Source organism: Carassius gibelio, chromosome A15 (genome assembly GCF_023724105.1).
Source record: "Carassius gibelio isolate Cgi1373 ecotype wild population from Czech Republic chromosome A15, carGib1.2-hapl.c, whole genome shotgun sequence".
NCBI classification, from domain to species: domain Eukaryota; kingdom Metazoa; phylum Chordata; class Actinopteri; order Cypriniformes; family Cyprinidae; genus Carassius; species Carassius gibelio.
In genome coordinates, this window is record NC_068385.1 from 15,435,840 (window position 1) to 15,453,810 (window position 17,971).

Sequence of the window (17,971 nt, forward strand, 5' to 3'; positions counted from 1 at the left end):
TATGATGGAGAATGGATGGGTTTCATTTTAATCTTTGCCGGTTTACAATCAAGCCACCAAAGTAATCACAATCCTGTGAATTTATTCCCGAATCTGCAGACCGCACACAAATCTTACAGATGGACAAAGCATTGGTCTCCATTTGTGTATTCATTCTTCTGTACACTCGAATAGTGAGCAAGAACAGCACGACACCTGGCACACACAAACCCCAATACAAAGAATCGGATGAGTAAACACACAAGTCAGAAGAATCGATGCATCCCTTGCTCATTTATGGAAATGGATTCACACAAGAAAGAGCACTGTATTCAATACAAGAAAAGGTCACCTGTTACACATGGAGTGAATGAGATGTTAACAACTACGAGGTCAATCGGGGAAACCCGTTTAGGCTAAGGGATTAAAATCATTTACTATATTCATGTCTGTATGTGCTTAAAATTTCCATACAGCTACATATTCGTGTAGGGTATCAGATTTTTACTTAGTGTTAGCTCAATGTACCCATGGATGCATACGTTCATGTTCAAATATTGTTTAACCTTTTTTTTCAGAATATACAATAATGAAATGCATTAAACAGACTGACAGTGTAAGCTCTTCACATACAATACATCAAAATTAAGAGATTCTACATTAGTTTCCTCTCACGACAGAGTGCAAATCAGATGCTTCACGACATATTTTAAGGTTAATTGCTCTTCTTGACACTCCACTTACATACACAACCCATGCCCCCTTAAAAAAAAGAAAATCAGCTCACAAAAAAAAAGAAAAATGAAAAGAAAAACTAGTAGATAGAAGTAGCCTTAAATATGGAATGTGAAATAACAAAAATGTGGTCTGATAATTTCTTTGACAACACAAATAAAAATGAAGTCCTTCATTGCATTTTAAGGAAAATAATTTAAAACTTGTAACTTTTTTTTTTTTTTTGACTGTATATAACCTTGTGAGTAGATCACAATAAGCTAGTAAGGAACTTAAGGAGAGATGGATGGACAGCTGTGGGCAGGAGGGCTTCACATGCCATAGCCGAAGCCTGGCTGTGCGGGTTGGCCGTACCCAGTCGCTGTGGGGTAGCCGTAGCCGTAAGGCTGCTGAGGGGGGACTGCGACACTGGGGCCTGCGGTGAGCATCAGCTGGGGTGTGCCTGCGAACAAAATGATTGAACACAGGAGCATTAATACAAAAACTACTAATTATATACACACACACACACACACACACACACACACACACACACAGTGGCATATTGAGGATACAGCAAAACATTAAGTGAAAACATTACATTATATGTGAATTAAATATAAATTCCATTCATACTTGCTAGCAAACAAAACATAACCAAAAACTAAATAAATAATTATTGTTAAAACATAGTTAAATAAATGAGTACATTTGGACATTTGGCCAAAGAAATACTATATAGCTTGATGAATAATTTGTAGAGGAAACCTTGTTAAATGAAGGAAAAGTGTAAAGGTCCTACCGTAGACAATGGGTTGTGCCTCTGTGAGCTGTTCTTCCTCTTTCCTCAAAGACTCAGAAGCATCCAACTTATCAACCTGAATGAGTGCAAAAGAGGGACGAGAGAGGAACAATGAGAAGAGATGAATACTCCGAAGAAAGGGGGTCATGACTGATGGATGGGACCATTCTTGGGAGATGCATAAAGCCAAGCTTAACAAAAGGTGCACACGCTTTCAAAGCAGGTCTCAGGGCACAAGCTTCTTGCCAAGGCACTCCATGCCCAATGACAAACACTTCCCACTCAAATAAGCATCCTATTATGTACTACTGGTCTATGCATTTCACATGATCACTATGGCTTTATATGTCCTCTGTGATTCAGTCGATAACAAAGACATGGTAAAAGCAGTAGATGGTCCCCCATCCAGTCAGTCAGTATCCTTTTAATTAATAGTGCATATGTAGAAAACAGAACCCTCTTAATGTGCGATCACATTAGTAAAAAAGTCCAGCGTCAATACTGTAGTGATGTATGAAGCACAGCTCACACAGAAGTCACTTCTAAATCGAGCAGCTTTATGTTGCTCACTGAGGTGAATTCAAGTGAAAGGTCTCACTTGATGTGCTAAACCATACTGTGTGAATATTTAAATCAGAGGACGCTGCTCATTGGACAGATTCTGTGAAAGATGCCCCTGTGAGAAAAAGGAAGTCATCGTGCGAATAATAGAAACGGAAACTTACAAAAGAGCTATAGGTGCCTTACCACCATAAAACAACCAAAATCATAATCTGATGTAGCTGATAAATATGACGTTATAAAGGTTAGACTGTCCTGGGTATCTTACCCATCCTTCAGGGATATGAATTATGATTCAACAGTGATATGAATTATGATTTAAAGCAATAATTCTCCTGAAAAGTACAATTTGGTCTATTTATTCACCCTCATGTCATTCCAAATGTACATGACTTCATTTTTTGTATTAGTTCAGTGGAACACAAAAGTAGATATTTTGAAGATCATTCAAGCCGTTCTCTCTCATATAATGAAACTGAATGGGGACCGGAGTTGTTGAGCTCCAAAAAAAAAAAAAATAACAAAAGGACCATAAAAGTGGCTCTTGTGACTTATGTGCAACATTCAGAGTCTCCTAAAGTCATATAATAACTTTATAGTAGTTTTATGGTACTTTTTTAGTTCTTATTTAAGCCTGAAAGCCCCTAGTCTGATTTTTTTTACGTTATGGAAAAGAGCACCTGGGACATTAAAAAAAATTCTCCATTAGTGTTTCACAAAAGAAAGTCAATCGTACAGGTTTGGGACATCATGAGGGTAAATAAATGATAAAGTTCACTTTTTTTTCCCCACTATCCCTTTAAATGTTGCAATTGGGTTCAGTTCTCTACATACAGATGGTGTCAGTGTTTTAAATAAAAAAACAAAATTATTATATTGTTGAGCAGGTTTAAAGAGATATCGGCAAGTCAATGTTTGGTTGAGAGGAAGAAATCATGCCAAAGGTGTAGTTTGTTATTCCTATGTTAAAAAGAGTGCATGAGAGAAAGGCAGAGTAAGAGTGAAGGTGTGACGGGGTGAGAGATGGTTTAAACAGCCATTCATGGCTTCCAGAGGCAGGCAAAGCCAACAGCCACAACTCCTGACATTTCAAGGGTGCTGCTAACACGCTAAAACACATGCTAGTAAAGTATCTATGGTTTTATTTTTGTGAAGGACCACACTTTATCATAGCTGTCACTACATTATAGTTAGAAAAACAAATCAAGCAACCATGCAACTCTTAGTTTAATACAAATAGCAAATATACAGGTGCTGGTCATATAATTAGAATATCATCAAAAAGTTGATTTCACTAATTCCATTCAAAAAGTGAAACATGTATATTATATTATTTCATTACACACAGACTGATAGATTTCAAATATTTATTTCTTTTAATCCTAAGGAAAATCCCAAATTCAGTATCTCAGAAAATTAGAATATTGTGAAAAGGTTCAATATTGAAGACACCTGGTGCCACACTCTTATCAGCCAATTAACTCAAAACACCTGCAAAGGCCTTTAAGTGGTCTCTCAGTCTAGTTCTGTAGCCTACACAATCATGGGGAAGACTGCTGAATTGACAGTTGTCCAAAAGACGACCATCAACACCTTGCACAAGGAGGGCAAGACACAAAAGGTCAAAAGAAGCGAAGGGAATGAAAAGATGTGGTAGAAAAAAAAAAAAAAAAAAAGTGTGCAAGCAATAGAGATAACCGCACCCTGGGGAGGATTGTGAAACAAAACATTCAAAAATGTGGGGGAGATTCACAAATAGTGGACTGCAGCTGGAGTCAGTGCTTCAAGGACCACTACGCACAAACACATGGGTTTCAGCTGTCGGATTCCTTGTGTCAAGGCACTCTTGAACAACAGATAGCGACAGAAGCGTCAAAGACAAAAAGGACTGGAAAGAAAGAAAGTTTTGTATTTTCTTTGGAAATCAGGGTCCCAAAGTCTGGAGGAAGAGAGGAGAGGCACACAATCCATGTTGCTTGAGGTCCAGTCTAAAGTTTCCACAGTCAGTGATGGTTTGGGGTGCCATGTCATCTGCTGGTGTTGGTCCACTGTTTTCTGAGGTCCAAGGTCTACGCAGCCGTATCTCAGAAAGTTTTAGGGCACTTCATGCTTCCTGCTGCTGAGCAACTTTATGGAGATGCAGATTTCATTTTCCAACAGGACTTGGCACCTGCACACAGTGCCAAAGCTACCACTACCTGGTTTAAGGAACATGGTATCCCTGTTCTTAATTGGCCAGCAAACTCGCCTGACCTTAAAAAAAAAAAATCTATGGGGTATTGTGAAGAGGAAGATGCGATATGTCAGACCCAACAATGCAGAAGAGCTGAAGGCCACTATCAGAGCAACCTGGGCTCTCTTAACACCTGAGCAGTGCCACAGACTGATCGACTCCATGCCACGCCGCATTGCTGCAGTAACTCAGGCAAAAGGAGCCCCAACTAAATATTGAGTGCTGTACATGCTCATACTTTTCATGTTCATGATTTTCAATTGGCCAAGATTTCTAAAAATCCTTTATTTGTTTTGGTCTTAAGTAATATTCTAATTTTCTGAGAGTCTGAATTTGGGATTTTCCTTATCTGTTTAAAATTAAAAGAAATAAACATTTGAAATATATCAAGTCTGTGTGTAATTAATGAATATAATAAACTTTTATATAATATATAAGTTTCACTTTTTGAATGGAATTAGTGAAATCAATCAACTTTTTGATGATATTCTAATTATATGACCAGCACCTGTAATTCTGTAAAAAAAAAAAAAAAATGTGGTCCCTTTATTTTGCAGTCTTCGCATTTTGAACCTAATTACCTAAATCAGTCTACAACTGAATTAGCTGAGGAACTTTAACAGTTTATGATTCAAAATATCTAGTTGACAGTCAATCAAATAACAATTTAGTGGCGTTCATCAGCTAATTCCAGTTTTCTACCATCTACAGGTCTGAGGGCAAATACCACAGCGTCTGGCAAACGGATGGTCAGTAATCTAGAAGAAACTCAAGGAAAGTCTAGTTAAAAGCAGCAGTGTGACATGGGAGGGAAGAACTCATGCAGATTCTTCAAAGTTTCAGTCTTCCAAACTACAAGGGTTAAAGACGGAATAAGAGTGAACCTTCACCTTTTCCTTAATTGCATCAACCTGAAAGGGAATTTAAGAGTGGCAGCTTAAGAAAAAAGCAAATTTAACAGTCCAGCATTGCAAAAAGCAGGTAGAGAACAAATGCAGCAATCACCAGAAGTGTTAACAGCAGGAAATCACAGAAGATACTAATCAAACGTCGTCCCTGTTGCTCCACTATCATTTGTTTTTCACTAGATGTTCAAATTAATCAGTATAGTGTGATTATAAATATAAACTTACTGAAAAAAGAAAGGCAATGGTTAAAGGAATCAAATATTCCTGATGAATAAAATGTCTTGTCCGAATAGGTTCATGAATGAAAGGAGAAACAAAACTATAAACTCCCAAGAAAGATTCCAAATTATACTAATATGGAAAGACGATATGGTACTAATATGTTTCAAAAGCTAGCGAGCTGAGCAGCCTTTAAATCATCATACTCTGGATGCACAATATATTGATATACAAATTAATAATGGAAATAAATGAATACATTTATTCACAAAGAATAATTAATGATTTATAATATTACCAAGGATTTCAATTTCAAATAAATGCTGTTCAATTGAACTTTCTATTCATAAAATAATGCTGAAAATTTAATGTTTTTTTGAGCATTAAATCAACATATTAGAATACTATTTTGAAGACTGGAGTCATGGCTGCTGAAAATTTAGCTTGCTGAAAATGTAACAACATTAAAATATCTAAATATAGAAAACCGCTATTTTAAATTGTAACATTATTCCACAATAGTTAAGTTTATCTTTTTGATCAAATAATCACAGTCTTGATAAGTATTAGAGACATCATTCAAAACCAAAAAACCAAAAAATAAAAAAATCTTACTAACCCCAGTCTTTTGAAAGGTATTTTATATCATATCGGTTTTATCATAATCTATCATTATCTGCTGATATTGCATATGTAGTTATACATGTTCAGTTCCCCTACTCATACAAGTGAGCATTAGACAACGATAAAGTTAATCCTTTAAAATACTAATAATTTAATGAGACTCTTAAAATGTAATCTAAAGCAAATCTCAAAATTAATTATATTCCTCATACTACACTTTTGATATGACTAGATTAACGTGACATTTAAAATGAATGATTTTAGGTTTTAGTGTTCTATTTTTAATGTAGAGAAAATAAATAAGTCAATCATCAATCATAAAATGAAAATAATTAACTGTCTGTAATATTTTTACTCAAAGGTCTCAATAAAAAGATAGTAATCGACAGTTTTTACTTAGCAGGTAGTGCAGGCAGGTGCTATGTATTTTTGTTTATTATAATACTGGGTTATTAGTTTAGCAATATGTTAACACCAAACTATATGAGAATCAACTGCGAGTCGAATCTATCAGAAGGCAGCCGCGGCATGTAAGCAGTCGGCTGTAAAGCAGCTCACTGCGTTTTGAAACAGATCTAAAGCGTTTCCACTGAGAAAAGGCTGAGACTAAAGCATTTAACATCCCAAACCGTGTCCATCATGAGACCCAGAGGATGGAGGCTCACCTTGCTAAGGTATTCCCTCATGACCTGGATGAAGTAGGGCATGGAGAAGTCCATGAGGTTGTGCATCCAGGCGGTCTCCAGCACCACGTCGGGCCTCAGCAGGTCGTAGCAGGTGAACAGGCAGGCAGCAAAACACTCTTTCTTGTCTTCCTGCAAGAACCACTGCAGCAGCTCCTCAGCCAGCTCTGTGTCCTTTGACTCTGAAGCATACTGCATTGCGTCCTGTGGAGGACCAGAACAAACATAGTTTACAAGATCCAGCAAGTAAAAATTGGATTAAACCTACTATGACTTAATGCAACTTCTATTTTAGATTTATTTATAATATACATTATTCACACCATAAATTCTTTACACAAAGAACTATATAGATGTGTTTTCAATTTTAGCATGGGAGTCCCTCACATAAAGATGGTCATATTTGGGATCCCTGCCATCTAAACTATTGAAAACTAAAATGATGGTTGGCTGAGGGCGAGACCTTGTAGAGTTTGTCTTTCTTGCACAGCTCCACGCTCTGCTTCCAGCGGTTGTTGCCTTTGAACAGGTAGGCGGCGATTCGCCTGAACTCGATGAGTTCGTGCCTCTCCAAGCTCTGAGCCAGAGATATGTTGTCGAAGTTATCGTAAGCATCAATGGATGTACGCAGAGCCTGTGGAGGAAAAAAAATAAACAAAAGACGACAGATTGCAAAGGTGCCAACCAAGAGATTGTTTATAAAAATACAGGCTGTGTCCAAAATGGTGCGTATATATACCTGATAATCCTCCTCAGTGATGAAGAGATTATTTAGAGCCTCATTTACAGCCTTGTTATTGTGGTTCTGTACAGATCTCAGGTATGGTTTCACCAACGACAATTGCTTGACCTTAAAAAAAGGAAACAAATTAACCATTCGTTAAAACAACCAACTGGTCGATTTTTAAAGAGATGTAACGGTGAGCAAAGGTCGCACACAGTACCTTGCTGAAGAAGTTGACGGCACGAGTGTGGTCAAGACGTGGGGACAATATGATCAACAGGTCATTCAGTAACAGCGGTTTGAACTCCAGGTAGAACTGGGTGGCTTTGTAATACAGCTCAACGTTAGCAACCTGCAACAAGAGTTAACAGAAAAGGTTGAATTTCATTAAAAAAAAAAAAAACACACACACACAATTTCAGTCAAAATGAGTGAACAGTTTGACAAAGTACTAATCCAATGTGTGAAAATACCTTGGTTATGATGTCCTTGAACTGGCTCTCCTTCCAGGCATCTGAAGGATGGCTCATCATGGTGATAATGGCGTTGTCAAACTCCTCATACTTATCATACAGGAAGACTAGCTCTCCCCACAGGTGAGCCTGTTCTGCTGCCCTCAAAACCTGAACAGACATATGAAACGGTTCATCAATTTGTCCCGTAGTCAATACATAAAATGTACCACCATGCCTATCCTGGATTTTAAATGCTAACTAGTTTGAACCAAATAGAAGAATTCCATTTACATCAATCAGTTTATTAGAAGCAGACAGACCTTGGGAATGTTGACTCTGGACCAGAAGAGCTCCAGGTGCTCCCTCATCTTCTGCGGTTTGAATTTGGAGTAGAGGATTGCCAGTTCTGTGAACATGCCCATGTGAGCGCGCTCCAACCCCAGCGCCGCCTCCAACATGGTGATCAGCTCCTCGAAATAGCCGCGGTCCTGATGGAGAAACCATAAATATCAATCCTGCTGGAGTCTGCGATGGACAGACACACTCAAGGCATCCTGAAATGAATTCTAGGATTTTGAGTTGTTTGTGAAAACTGGATCGTTTTACAAAAACTCTTATCCAGACAATAATAATTACTATTATTTCCCTATAGTCTGCTCTGTTTGTTTGTGATACTATAGTAGGACTTGGTTTATAAATGCAGTAAAAATTATTAAACTCACAAAAGAGCATCATTTCAAAAAAAACATTCAGACCTGGAAATAGTCATTTTAAAAATACATTTATATTTTCAGGCTTTCAAGGCTATGAAAGATGCCATCAAACCTAAATTAAATCATTCTCACCTGGTAGTAGTTGATGAGCTCCTCAAGTTCATCAGCATGAACGACAATATGTAATCCACACATCTGAGCCAGACGAAACTCCTTCCCATCAACACAGGCAAAGCAAACCTACAAGCAGACAACATCTTTGACACTAATGTAAACAGAATATATAGAGATGGGATCAGAGCTATTAACAAACACAAGTGAATCTGTGACTTAAAGGGGGGGTGAAATGCTATTTCATGCATACTGAGTTTTTTACACTGTTAAAGAGTTGGATTCCCATGCTAAACATGGACAAAGTTTCAAAAATTAAGTTGTACGTTTGAAGGAGTATTTTTGTTCCAAAAATACTCCTTCCAGTTTGTCACAAGTTTCGGAAAGTTTTTTTCGAGTATGGCTCTGTGTGACGTTAGATGGAGCGGAATTTCCTTATATGGGTCCTGAGGGCACTTCTGCCGGAAGAGCGCACGCTCCCGTATAGCGAGGCAGAGCACAGACATTTCACTGATCAGAGCGAGAGCGTCGCGAAAAGTCACAAAAGAAGTGTGTTTTTGGTTGCCAGGGCAAGACAACCCTGCACAGATTACCAAAAAAAAACACCATTAAGGGACCAGTGGATGGAGTTTATTTTTACAGAGCATCAACGGAGTTGTGTAAGTGTTTGTGTTTGTTCCCTGCATTTCGAAGATGCTTGTTCACAAGGCCCAGTTTGACGACGGATTTGCGTATCGTTTATTTCTTAAGGATGATGCAATCCCAACGAAAAAGGGTCACGATCGTGTGTTGGAACCGCAGGCGGTGAGTAAAACTGCTTCAAATATCTCTGCCTCCTTGTTAGTGCGTCCCCTCCCATGCCGGAGACTTGGGTTCGAGCCCCGCTCGGAGCGAGTCGTTGCTGCTGCTGCTCTCGTTCAGTTTCAGCCTCGGGATCGGATTCTGGATCATAAATAAACGGCTGAATCTGACTGTAAGCCATGGTTTGTTTTGGATGATGGTTTTTCCCTCACGGTAATGTCACAGCTTCCACATGCTCTCAACGCAAAAGCCTATTCGCGCTCGTGATTCTTTAGCTCCGCCCACACGTCACGCCTCCAGCCGGTCGTGTTTTTCCGGGAAAAATCGGTACAGACCAACTTTCTCTTATGAATATAATAAAACTAAAGACTTTTTGGAGTTATGAAGGATGCAGTACTACTCTATAGGTACTCAAGATTAACAGGATATTGAGTGAAAACTAGCATTTCACCCCCCCTTTAAAATGCTGTGTAACTGTAGAAAAGAGCAGGATCCTAGAATGTGTAACCAGACCTCTTTCCAGGTCCTTGTGCTGTTGGCCTTGCGGGCCCCATCGACAGCAGCCTGATACTCGCCGAGATGCACCAGAGTGGAGGCCAGACGGCCAAAGTTGGATACATTGTTATAAAGTAGTTTTGCTGCCTCGTACATCTTCTCGTCATAGCATCGGTCACCAACCTAGACAGAAAGAGAGCAAAATAAGATCAGACATGTACAAAAAAACTGACAGGAATTTGTCATCCTTTAATTAAATTTGCCCAATTAATTTCTAACCAAGCAGTATAACACTCTACAAAGTAGGAGACTCTTACTTGTTGAATGTGTGCGTTGTTTGGCCCATTGATAAACTCCTCCAGTTCAGCCAGACGGTTAGTCTTGGCCAGGGCAAAGATCAACTCGGTCTCCACATACGATTCACGAGCCTTCTTACGAGCCATCTGCAGAAACTTGACCAGATCCTCCCAGTTTCCTGAGGAAAAAAACAACATGAAATCTCATTACTAGAACATTCCCATGCTTATGAACACCTCAACTTGGACATTTTGTATTGAGTCAAGAATCAGGCACTTTTTATTGGTTCTTACCACTTTGGGCTGCAGCTTGTCCCACTTCCATGTAGGCTGAAGGGTCGTCAGCTTTGATGTAAGAGTCGATGGCCTCTTTCACCAGCCCCTTCTGCAGCTGTGCTTTAGCCAGCTGACTCCACACGGCCGGCTCATTACAGCGCTCCGCAAACTCATAAGCCCGGTCCAGATTCCCAATGTGTTCGATGAGAACCTACAGTCAAGAAAGACAACAAATTATGAGACTGCAGAAACAGAGAAAGTGTGTTCACATCGATTATATTTCAGCCCAAAGATAATTGATATGAAAGATGTACCTGCACTGCTGAGGTGTTCACATCGAACTTCCTGAAGATTGCAAAAGCCTCCTCGAAGAGCTCATTGCTAATGGCAATGTTAGCGATGTCTGGGGCGTCATAGTTGTCGAGGCGGTTGATGTACTCCATGACACGAGTGCGGTCAGCTTTAATGGCGGTGAGGATCAGGAGGTTCTGCAGGTTCCTGGGACACAAATAATGGAAAAAGAAAACGTTTAACACTCTAAAATCATTTTATGTTCTGTCATCGCTCAAATGTCTCTAACAGATGAAATCACCTGTGTTCGCTGAAAATAGAGTTGTCCAGGACAATCTTCTCCAGGAGTTCAATGAGTTCATTGGGCAAGTCAGCAGTCATGAAAGCTTTGACAGTAACAGAGACTTCTTCAGGGTCCTGGGTCTCAGACAGGGCAGTCTGAACAACCTGTGGTGGGCGGGAACATAAGATGGGTTTAATCTTTATGTTTAAAGCACTTTTTGAGGTTATAATTTATAAATGTATTTGAAGTCAACAGGTCAACCCCATTTTCTTTCCTAAAGCATTGACATGGTATTCCTAAACTTTTGGCCAACAGATAGGAACTATAGTGCCTTTCGCACTGCTTTTGTTCTAGAACTAAATGTACAGAACTAAAGTACTGGTTTGATTTTGCGCAAACTATTTCCCAGTACCATTTAAAGGGTTGCATTCACACCGACCGTGCGTGTGTACTAGGACATGACTTAGCCGGTCGACAGTGATTTCATTTGTGTGCGGCGTTCAACAATGTTAACAGAAGAATAACGTTAACAACCGGAGGATGGAGGATGCTTTGATCAAAGCTGTGTTTTTGTTGTGCCTAGTGGGTTTCACAACAATGGACATGGAATGTCGACATACGTTAAGCGATTGAAAGAACGGAAAGTAGGATTAAGAATCTCCAACAACTGGCAGTGCTACATTTGCTACAAGTGCCCGCACGTTAGCTTCCGTATATTTATTGCTGTTTATCATACTTGCGAAATAAGTTCACAATGTTTACAGTATGTTTACCCTGTGTTTTAAATCATGGCGGATGAGGGTGAGTGAGGGCGTTTTCAAACACGTCTGGCCAATCAATGCTTATGTCAAGGTTAGTACCCAGTTATGCTGGTTAAACCCTGCTCCAGAGTAGGAGCTTATCTGGTTTTTCGAAACAGGCAGTCCAGTTCTAAAATCAAACCCAGTGAGAACCCGCTGAGAAAACGCCCAAAAATGGCCAGTTCCACACTTCGTTTTGGTACTATGAAAAGGTTCCTGCGGTGCGAAAGGCCCTAATGTTAGATTTCTGTTGACATCATCAATCCCTCATTCTGTAGCCCCTCCCCTTCAACCATCTGATTATATTCTGGAACACCAATTTTTCCAAATTACAAATAATTTTCAATTGATATATTTTTTTTAAATTGTGCAGGAAATGTGAAATTAAGGAACTAAAATAGGTAGCAAATAAAGCTTCCTGTTGAAATGTTATTTTCTAATTCGCACCTGGTCGATTAGGGGTCTCCTGTAGGGGTTGCTTTCCAGAAGCACACTAGCCCACAGCTCAGGGTCCTTACGCCGCACAAGGTATCGGGACAGACTCTTGAAGAGAGAGTTCTCGTTGCAAACCTATTAATGTGAAGAAAAAAAAACATTTACAGCAATTTCCTTCCATTTTATAAACTGGATTTTCCAATGACCAATCTCTTAAAATATTCTACTGCAACAAACGGCTAAAACAAAAGCACCATTGTTCCTTACATGGATGAGCTCTTGGTCACACTGTCCTCTCTCATAAGCCACACAGGCCAGATGGGGGTCCCTCTTCTCACAGTACTTCCCCACAACACGACTGTCATAATACGGGTTTTCTCGAAGGAAGCGCTCAGGGTTGTTGTTGCTGTCGATGTAGATCTTAGCCAGGGCATTATGGGTAGCAGGTTCCTCACAGCCCTCGTGGATACGGGCCTCCAACCACGGAAGAAGCAGCTTCAGTCTGCCATAGATCAAAATAGTCAATTATAGACTAAAGCAGACCAAAATTACACAAATATCAGCCAAATCAGACCAATGCCAACAATATAAAACACTAATACTGGCCAATCTGAATCATGTCCAACAAAAGTGTTACTTATTAAATTGAACCATTTAAAAAAAAAGTGTTTTTAATTTTCTACCTGTTTCTTTTCTCCACCTCGGCCACAAGCTCATCAGTGGAGAACTGGCCTCTGACCACCAGAATGAGATTCTTAATGACGTCCTCGGAGCAGTCCACGTCCAGCAGCCCTCCAATCACCACGGGTAAACGGCTGGGGTTAACCTGACAAAACCAGTTAATTGCGCAATCAGCCACCGCTACAGAAACAGAGAGCCGAGGACATCCCCTGAGGATCACAAGAGTTGTTTCAATCATGTCTGGAGTACCTTCTGAACATAGATCTCAATGTACTTCTGCAGGTTGTTGCGGTACAAGTAGAGCACCAGGTCGTGGACAAAGTCAAAGCGGTCACACACAATGATGAGGGGCAGCTGGTCGGTCAGTTTTGCTTCCTGTTAAAGACAAGGTACATTGTTCTTAATAACAAAATGAACTTTTCCATTAAGTTGCTTGTTTAGAGAACTCATACCTTGAGGAAGTTCTTGACACGCTCGGGATCGTAACAGTTGCTCTCTCTGCAGATTCTCTCCACTTCCTTGATTTGACCAGTTTTACAGGCAGCCTGGATGTATTTGAAGTGAACCTCTGGATCCTGGCTGAAGTTCACAATGGAGCCCAGAAAGTAGAACAGACCTGCAGGGCACACAATCATAGATGTTCATGCGATCTAATTCACTTCCTTGGTAATCAATTTAAAATGCTTGTTTAAACTTGTTCAGGGAAGTGTCAATTTAGTGTCCAAGGGTCCTAACCCTATTTTTAAGACAATCAGTTGTGGTGCATTGTTACCCTCAAAGCTCTTGAAGGACTCGAAGAGCTCTGTGAGCGACTGGGTGGAGAGCTGCTCGTGATACTTGGAGGCCACCTGGACGCAGATCTGGAGGTTCTGCCTGATGTTAGCAGATAGCATGGCTCTCAGACACTCCAGAGAGTCCTCCACCGACAGAGAGCCGAAGTAGTTCACCAGCCACTGCAAAGAGAGTACAACATTTTACCACACCAATCAGGGCAGAAGTACCATGTTCTCACAAAATTCTGATAGCCATGACACAACTATCAACATTTAAGAGTCGTATTCCTTTCAAATAAATGCGAATGAATGATACAGTAACACTGAGTGCAAAAGTTTAAGCAGAATGTGGGCCGTACCTCTGGGTTTAGCAGGTGGGTGTGGACCACAGCCCGTTTGATGTCATACAAGTCAGTGTAGTGCTCCAGAGCTCTCTGTAGAAGACCTGCCTTCTCACACAGCTGAGCCACATGGGCCCGGTCGTAGTGGGTGAACATCTGGTTCCCCAGGATGGCATCTGCCACCTGAATGGGATAATATGATTGCAAAAAATAACGTCATCACACAATTTTTTTGCAAAAAAAGGGATCTAAGCGAGGTGTGTGATGTTTATAGCGAGCACCTGTGGGGCATGCATCAAGTTCATTTCCAACAGACGAGTCTGCAAAGGACTCTCAGTGGGACGGTTGTTCTTCAGCGCGTCCAACAGGAAAGAAGTGCACTGTTGGATCAGGTTATACTCCATGAACACATCCACAATCTGTAGAATAAAACAAAAAATTGTTTGCAAATTCATTGGTTATTAAAAGTCCACCTACTTTATCATCGGAAATGCCAGTTTTTATCAAATAAAATAAACCCTGCTCTTAGACCTGAGTGATGTCAGCCAGAGGTTCCTCATCTTGAACGAGCATTTGGGAGAACTGCAGGCCTTGTTCTGGACTGACCCGCATGACGTTCCTCAACAGGAAGATCCAGTCTGGAGTGTAGCCAACCTGCACACAGATGGCCACGCATTAGAGGATGGAGCTCAGATTTTAAATCACTCACACAAATAGAGCAGTTTATTGAGCAACGGCAAATCTAGCGCCAGGAAAAACATTTAAACTCACCTTTTTTGCATACAGTACAATTTTCTGGAACTGCCCAGTCTCTGCGAAACACTGGATCACTTTGTTGGGAACGTTGGCCCTTAGATAAACGCTAAGCGCAAGAGTTGGATCCACAGACTTCACCAGATCACCCAACTCCTCAGAGCACTCCAGCTGCACGAACCCAAAACAGCAGGATTTCATTCCATATCATAACATTAAGCAACAATAATTACATTATTCACAGAGATATCAGGGTTTAAACACTTTTTTTTTTTTTTTAAATTAACAAAATGCATAGAGTAAATGATGACAATTAAAAAAATTTGGGTGAAAGATCCCTTTTCAAAATGGCAATAAAAAGAATGATTTACTCACTTTTACTATAAAACAGAAAGAAGTCTCTAATAAAATATTTTAAAGCACAGGACACTACAGCAATTTCTATGACTTTTCCATATATTAATTATTATTATTATTAATACATTGTTTTTCCACTCTGGAAACACAAAGCACTATATTATAATTATCTGATATTTCCAAGTTTTCCATGTATGAAAACCTGGAGTATGACTATTTTATTGAATATTATTATTATTGACTTTGTTTAGTTTCATTCATTATGACTACATATTTCTTCAGAAGAGGATCTACCTTGTCTTCTTTCAGCCATTTCTCCAGGAGCTGTTTGCGGCCTTGCTGCAGGACGGGCCTGCAAAGCTCCAGTGACTCAAACTTGTTCAGCTGGCCCTGGTCCAGCAGGATCCCAAAGTACTGCAGCAGGGGTGAAGTCTGACCGGGCTGAGCAGGAACACTCTGGAACCGACGGATGGTGTCTGGGGTGCGCAGGATGCCCTGCAAGAACCCAACAGCCAATCAGAAACCCCAACATTTGCCTGACGAAGACTGAGGCATCAGGTTGTGTGATGCAGACTGCTGTACCTTCGGTGCATTGGCAGCCACTTTGGCAGCTTCAGAGTAGTTTCCACCAGCAAACAGATTGTTGAATTTGCGAGCAAAGAGCTCCTCGGCACCTGCCAAGTTGTTGCGGACGGCCATCCTGAGGGCCAGATCAGGGTTCTGCAGCACGTTAGTGATGTAAGGGATGATGTTTTCTTCCTCCACGCACACAGACAGCACCTGATAAGAAAAACATTATAGTGTCAGACACGGAATGCAGACAGCAACAGTATAATTCCCACTACAAATAAATAGAATTATAGAATTATTTGACTTTCTCAGATCTCTTCAAATCTCTGTGTGCCGAGACCAGCCCATAATCTCCATTGCATTACCAAATCAGTGCCAATGATGGTTAATCTCTATTCATAAACACCTAATAATGCACTGATAAGCTCCAAATGATGCTGATCTGGGCCCATAAACACCTAAAGCAACCCTCAGGGTAATGCATACATGAATGGGCCGGTATCCCATTATGCACTTATTTTAGTTTGCAGCACAGCGTGTGACAGAGCTGGTCTTCAGTCAGTGACTGAGGCTGAGTGAACACAGTGCAGACTACAGTAAGAGGATTACCGGGCCGTCTCTACCTCCAGCTGAGTGGCACACACTGTTCTCACTGTACGTGTCGAGGGCTCAACAAACTCTTATTACCGCAATTCCTTCGCCCCAGTTACAGCATCAGAATGCATTATGGATTGCGACACACATAAACACTGAAACTGGAATATAGGTATGTAATATAGTTAAAAAAAAATAGCAAATAGGAAAATATTTATAATCAAAATAATATTCATAATATTTAAAAAAAAATTAAATAAATAAATGTACCATCATTCCAAACAAATGTGCACCTCCAAGATAATTCAAAATGTTTAATGCAAGTAATAACGTTAATGCATACAATTAACTTCTGTTTTTTTTTTTACATGTATTTTTTTGTTAAGTGAGCAAAACCTATATTTCCCATTTTCATTTATATTCAACAATATAATAAATAGTTATAGAGCATCATCTACATTTTTAACATTTAATTAAAAGTATATGTTTGCAGACATAGAAAGAAATTTTGAACTATTCAGCTATGAATCAGGAAATGATTCAATCTAATAAAATGTAACGCATACTGAAGTCTGAAATAGAAATGTTATTAAAACATTCCTTAACTCATGAATCATGAGAAAAGGATGGTCTGTTTGATTATTAAATGTCAAGTCTGGCTATTTTCCAGTCAAAAAACATACTTGAGTTATAAAAGAACCTAAATATGATATTCAAAACCTATTTTTCCTAATAAATTAATCAAAATGAAAAGTAAAGACTGCAAGAATCTTTGTAGTGATGATCTTTAGGAAACGCTCTGAAAGTTGACTGACGTGTGGTGAAGTTTGACGAAAACACTGGACTGACAGTTGTGTGGTTTGAGGAGGGAAAACAAACGGGAGACTAACAACGAGCAGGGATCACATTTCTGCACTCTCTCTGCATGTTTAATGACACTTGGGTCTGAGATCCAAAATAATTCATCAACTGAAAGCATCCTGTTACAGCAGACTACAGGACACAAGCCAGTGTGTTTGCACAGACTAACCACACAGAAACAAACGCCTGCTGTCTGTCTGGAACTAGCTCAGCTGCTCCATTCAAATATGCTGACCAATCAAGCCTAAATGTTCAAGCTTAAAGCCAATGCACCACTTTCTTCTGACTGTCTGCGATAACAGCAGATAAAGCGGTCAGTACCTGTCCTTTCCGGTTCACGCCAATAATGCCAGATGTGGCTTCATGGGAGGCGGTGACAAAAATGGTCTCTCCACTGATCCGGTTCATGTAGATGCAGGTGCCCATCTCAAGGTCATACAGGTGGATGTAGCCGTATTTGGTGATGAGAAAGACAACATCATGCTTAGAGCTTATCTAGAAGAAGACACGTATGCAGAGACATAAATGAGTCTCCTACCTTTTTTGAAAATGTATTAAGTAAATAAATAAAAGACATATCGCTCCCCATTTATTTATTCTTTTTTAAAGAGCTGTTGTTCCGTTCTGATGGCCATGGA

At 39.9% G+C, this 17,971-nt stretch overlaps 1 protein-coding gene across 2 annotated transcripts in view; it reads right to left on the reverse strand.

The window, feature by feature from the left end:
- The window catches only part of cltcb (clathrin, heavy chain b (Hc)), a 24,568-nt gene continuing 6,597 nt past the window's right edge, over positions 1-17,971 (reverse strand). The window contains exons 6-33 of one of the 2 annotated variants that reach the window (XM_052617032.1): positions 17,655-17,828; positions 15,891-16,088; positions 15,603-15,803; positions 14,970-15,122; positions 14,730-14,852; positions 14,480-14,617; positions 14,217-14,381; positions 13,857-14,037; positions 13,537-13,700; positions 13,334-13,459; positions 13,087-13,229; positions 12,671-12,905; positions 12,416-12,538; positions 11,187-11,332; positions 10,909-11,092; positions 10,613-10,805; positions 10,340-10,497; positions 10,041-10,205; positions 8,748-8,855; positions 8,223-8,390; positions 7,921-8,070; positions 7,668-7,799; positions 7,463-7,573; positions 7,187-7,357; positions 6,706-6,927; positions 5,180-5,200; positions 1,496-1,571; positions 1-1,156 (exon numbers count right to left, since the gene is read on the reverse strand). In XM_052617032.1, coding sequence (XP_052472992.1) covers positions 1,026-1,156; positions 1,496-1,571; positions 5,180-5,200; positions 6,706-6,927; positions 7,187-7,357; positions 7,463-7,573; positions 7,668-7,799; positions 7,921-8,070; positions 8,223-8,390; positions 8,748-8,855; positions 10,041-10,205; positions 10,340-10,497; positions 10,613-10,805; positions 10,909-11,092; positions 11,187-11,332; positions 12,416-12,538; positions 12,671-12,905; positions 13,087-13,229; positions 13,334-13,459; positions 13,537-13,700; positions 13,857-14,037; positions 14,217-14,381; positions 14,480-14,617; positions 14,730-14,852; positions 14,970-15,122; positions 15,603-15,803; positions 15,891-16,088; positions 17,655-17,828 — 4,260 coding nt within the window. In that variant the 3' untranslated portion in view covers positions 1-1,025. The remainder of the gene's footprint in view (positions 1,157-1,495; positions 1,572-5,179; positions 5,201-6,705; positions 6,928-7,186; positions 7,358-7,462; positions 7,574-7,667; positions 7,800-7,920; positions 8,071-8,222; positions 8,391-8,747; positions 8,856-10,040; positions 10,206-10,339; positions 10,498-10,612; positions 10,806-10,908; positions 11,093-11,186; positions 11,333-12,415; positions 12,539-12,670; positions 12,906-13,086; positions 13,230-13,333; positions 13,460-13,536; positions 13,701-13,856; positions 14,038-14,216; positions 14,382-14,479; positions 14,618-14,729; positions 14,853-14,969; positions 15,123-15,602; positions 15,804-15,890; positions 16,089-17,654; positions 17,829-17,971) is intronic. The other variant, XM_052617033.1, reaches the window with a different exon arrangement.